Here is a 5,000-nt window from a genome sequence, read left to right as displayed (position 1 = left end):
AGAAGGTAAATATAGTTATGATTTTGAAAATCTAACAACACTGGCTTGTGCTGAAAGTTGGTCAAGAAAAAGTTAAAAAAGACATTTTGAGAGCTGAGATATGGCTTGGCCTTTTGTAGTGTTGAAGGCTTTGAGTTTAGATAACATGACTGAAGACATCTGAAGACATCTGAAGACATCTGAAGACCTGCAGACATCTGAAGACATCTGAAGACCTGCAGACATCTGAAGACATCTGAAGACATCTGAAGATATCTGAAGACATCTGAAGACATCTGAAGATATCTGAAGACATCTGAAGACATCTGAAGACATCTGAAGACATCTGAAGACATCTGAAGACATCTGAAGATATCTGAAGACCTGCAGACATCTGAAGACATCTGAAGACCTGCAGACATCTGAAGACATCTGAAGATATCTGAAGACATCTGAAGACATCTGAAGACATCTGAAGACATCTGAAGACATCTGAAGACATCTGAAGACCTGCAGACATCTGAAGACATCTGAAGATATCTGAAGACATCTGAAGACATCTGAAGATATCTGAAGACCTGCAGACATCTGAAGACATCTGAAGACCTGCAGACATCTGAAGACATCTGAAGACCTGCAGACATCTGAAGAAATCCTGACTCACCAGGTGGAGGCTCCTGGCTGGAGGCCAGCAGAGCCTGCACCACGGCGGAGGAGAGCAGCTGGGCCACGGCGTCCGCAGGCAGAGCCTGAGCTCGGATGAAGGCCTGGGCCTTCCTGAAGCGCTCCGGCTGCTCCGACTGCAGCAGCTTCTCCAGGACCGAGCCGGGCTCCTCCCTGCACATCTGGCTGAAGGACACCTGCAGCTCCTGACAGGACAGGGGGAGACTGACTGTCAGACATGGCAACATGGACAGTTACAGTTTTATTCCTGACATGTTTGTATTATTATCTCTAACTTTACTGTGCTGGATCTTGTTATGCTGCTTCATTGTATTATGCACTGCAGTTTAACCCCAGGGATGGAAGGATGGACCAGTGGAGATATCTGTCCATCCATCGACCAAACTAAATGAAACAAAACTACATGAAGTTGACCTCCTCTCTCATCTCAGCTGTATTCATTAAAGCAGTTGAGTGTAAAGACTAATGGATTTTAAATTAGTCCAGGACTTTTCCTCACATAACCAGGAGCTGAACAGGAGCTGATCCTCCTCTCTCTGTCCAGGTTGACAAGATCTGGACACATTTTTCCAGTGGAGACAGAAGTGAGTCGCCTCTTACTCAAAACACGTCAGGCTGGGAGTTTACCACCAGCCAGCAGCCACATACTGGTCAAAATACTGGCAAACTGCAAACACCCACTATACAAATACTGGGAAATCACCACCAGCCAAATAGTGGAAAATTGCTACCAGCCACCAAACAAATGTTGGCACATTACCACCAGCCAGACTGTGGTGAATTCCAACTGTGTCTGCTGAGTGTGTGTTTTCTACAGGTAACCAACCATCTGGAGTCCTATCTATCTAAATTGGTTGGGATGGATCAACTGGTATCTCAGTACCTTGGACAGCTGGTAGAGGCTGAGGACTTGCTTGCAGTAGTTGTTGCCGTGGCGACACTGGTCCACCAACACCTGGAGCTGCAGAACCACCTGATCCTCCGGGAGGGGAAGCATCACGAAGGACGACAAGCTGCTGAACGAGGCAGCTGGAGATAGAGATGGAAAGAGAGAGAAAAAGATAAGAAGGAGAACAAGAGCTATTCTTATGGCAGTGGATTTGGATGAAAGTTCCATTCTAATCCCTCTAGATCTTAGTGCGACCTTTGAAACTACTGACCACAACATCTGAATTGATCACCTGGACTCCTGGTTTGGCATTAAGGACACTGCACTACACTGGTTCAGCTTATATGTTTTCTCTCATTGAACCTTCTCTGCTCAAACTGGAAACTCATGATCATCCTGGCAGAAATTACCTGTGGTGTTCCTCAAGGTTCAATCTGAGGCCCCATCCTTTTCTTCATTTACATATGTTTTTGTCCTCTTATCTTGTTTCTGTGTCTTTGTATTTGTTGAGTTTGTGAAATATTTTTCAAACTTTGTTTTAGAAATACAAATAACACTTTTTATTATCATTATTGTTGTTGTTGTTAAACAGAGATGGAGATGCGAGCAGCCACATGTCACTGCTAAATTGAGATATTAGTTTACGCCGTCCAGCTGGAGATGTCTCCAGTGTTAAAATAGAAACTCTCACAGGTTAATTATCTCTCCAGTGTGATCAACACAAATGAACACAAATGATGTTTTAATGGGAAATGAGATTTTAACGACTTAACAGTTGGCAGAATATCACACCATGCATGGCTCCAGACTGTATTTATAATAACTAGAATTTATAACCTCCTCCTCTCCTCCCCTTGTCTCCTTTCCTCCTCTCCTTGTCTCCTCTCTCCTCTCCTTGTCTCCTCTCCTCCTCTCCTCGTCTCCTCTCCTCTCTCCTCTCCTCCTCTCCTCGTCTCCTCTCCTCTCCCCTCTCCTTGTCTCCTCTCCTCTCCTCTCTCCTCCTCTCCTCTCCTTGTCTCCTCTCCTCTCCTCCTCTCCTCTCCTTGTCTCCTCTCCTCTCCTCTCTCCTCTCCTCTCCTTGTCTCCTCTCCTCTCCTTGTCTCCTCTCCTCTCCTCTCCTTGTCTCCTCTCATCTCTCCTCTCCTTGTCTCCTCTCCTCTCTCCTCTCCTTGTCTCCTCTCCTCTCCCCTCTCCTTGTCTCCTCTCCTCTCTCCTCCTCTCCTCTCCTCTCCTGTCCTTGTCTCCTCTCCTCTCCTCTCTCCTCCTCTCCTCTCCTTGTCTCCTCTCCTCCTCTCCTCTCCTCTCCCCTCCTGTCCTTGTCTCCTCTCCTCTCCTCTCTCCTCCTCTCCTCTCCTTGTCTCCTCTCCTCCTCTCCTCTCCCCTCCTGTCCTTGTCTCCTCTCCTCTCTCCTCCTCTCCTCTCCTCTCCTGTCCTTGTCTCCTCCTCTCCTCTCCTCTCCTGTCCTTGTCTCCTCTCCTCTCCTCTCTCCTCCTCTCCTCTCCTTGTCTCCTCTCCTCCTCTCCTCTCCTCTCCTCTCCCCTCTCCTTGTCTCCTCTCCTCTCCTCTCTCCTCCTCTCCTCTCCTGTCCTGTCCTTGTCTCCTCCTCTCCTCTCCTCTCCTGTCCTTGTCGTCTCCTCCTCTCCTCTCTCCTCCTCTCCTCTCCTGTCCTGTCCTTGTCTCCTCCTCTCCTCTCCTCTCCTCTCCTCTCCTCCATGGTAGGACACACAAACACACAAACACACAAACCGCTCTCCAATTATAGTAGTGGGATGTGGGTGACATTTTGACCTTGCTACAGTGTTCTGTGTATAAAATGCTGGTTCAGGGTCGGCAGGGTGTCTGGACCTGAACATCTGAGGGTCAAACTGAAGGTGAGAGGGAAGCTTACAGCTAGCCATGCTCCTGGTGGGCGGGGCTTCTGAGGTCACTTCCTGCGGTTGAGGGTTCAGTTCCCCGGAGGCCAGGCCGCGGCAGCGCAGCACCAGCCACAGGTCCGGGTGATGGAGGGAGAAGTAGCGGCAGACCCGGCTCGCTTCGTGGATACTGCCTTCGTCCAGCAGCTGACCAATCAGAGCAGCCAGAGCACTCTTCTCCTCCGGAGCCAACGAGTCGCTCCTCACCGAGTCGCTCCCCGCCGAATCGCTCCCCGGCGAGTCGCTTCTCACTGAGTCGCTCCTGACCGAGTCGCTCCCCGCCGAGTCGCTCCTCTCCTCCTCGGTCGGACCCGGCAGTCCCTCCAGACTGAGGCTCTTCTCCTCGTTAAGAGCAGATATGTTAGAGAAGGAGAACTCCTTTACGAGCGTTTCATATGAGTTGGTTTCGGGCGAGACGGCGGGCGGCGGCAGGTTGAAGACGCTCTCCGTCTCCATGGCGACCACAAGGATGTGCTGACGGACCCGGCCGGTCCACAGCTTCTTCTCCAGGCTCTCCAGCTGGGCCAGGGAGCCGGGCGGAGCAGGGAGAGCCAGTGTCCGGCCAGCTGGAGCAGGAGGCACCGCTCCTGGACGCCCAGCAGCTCCGAGCCGCCGCTCACAACTTCAGCCTGCAACAGGAAGAACCGGGAGGCCGACTCCGGATCCGTGCCGTCGGCCTTCAGCTGGTCGTGACACTTCCTCCAGAAACCGACTCGCGTCTCCAGCCTCGCCCACTGCCGCTTGGCCTTCTGGGAGTTCACCTCCTGGACTAACTGGAAGGAGGAAAGAAAAAACGCTCAATGCAAAACACAATCACTCCTGTTTCAATCAGTAAGCATGGAAACCAAATCTACCTAACACTGTCAATCCAAAGTCTAGGAGCCATGAAAGGAACTGATCTATGATCTATTATCTATATATCTATAATCTAATATGTATATCATGTAGATATGGAATCTATTATATTTTGAATAGCCAATAGGGACTGCTTGCTTTTAATCTGTAAAATGTAAAAATCTATGTAATGTACATCAATGTAAAATATAAATGTAAAACCCAGATGTAAAATATAAATGTAAAATCTAACTGTAAAATGTGAATGTAAAATCTAACTGTAAACCCAGCTGTTGAATGTCAAATCTAACTGTAAACCCAGCTGTTGAATGTAAATCTAACTGTAAACCCAGCTGTTAAATGTCAAATCTAACTGTAAACCCAGCTGTTGAATGTCAAATCTAACTGTAAACCCAGTTGTTGAATGTAAATCTAACTGTAAACCCAGCTGTTGAATGTAAATCTAACTGTAAACCCAGCTGTTAAATGTCAAATCTAACTGTAAACCCAGCTGTTAAATGTAAATCTAACTGTAAACCCAGCTGTTAAATGTCAAATCTAACTGTAAACCCAGCTGTTAAATGTCAAATCTAACTGTAAACCCAGTTGTTGAATGTAAATCTAACTGTAAACCCAGCTGTTAAATGTAAATCTAACTGTAAACCCAGCTGTTAAATGTAAATCTAACTGTAAACCCAGCT

General features: G+C 48.1%; 1 protein-coding gene across 1 annotated transcript in view; it reads right to left on the bottom strand.

The window, feature by feature from the left end:
* Positions 1–5,000, bottom strand: part of spg11 (SPG11 vesicle trafficking associated, spatacsin) — a 47,573-nt gene that overhangs the window by 10,773 nt on the left and 31,800 nt on the right. The window contains 4 exon segments of the mRNA XM_078283017.1: positions 644–848; positions 1,547–1,692; positions 3,441–4,010; positions 4,013–4,238. Of these exon segments, the coding sequence (XP_078139143.1) occupies positions 644–848; positions 1,547–1,692; positions 3,441–4,010; positions 4,013–4,238 (1,147 nt within the window).

This window comes from Centroberyx gerrardi, chromosome 4 (assembly GCF_048128805.1).
Source record: "Centroberyx gerrardi isolate f3 chromosome 4, fCenGer3.hap1.cur.20231027, whole genome shotgun sequence".
Classification (NCBI taxonomy): Eukaryota; Metazoa; Chordata; class Actinopteri; order Beryciformes; family Berycidae; genus Centroberyx; species Centroberyx gerrardi.
This window is presented reverse-complemented; position numbering and strand designations above follow the sequence as displayed.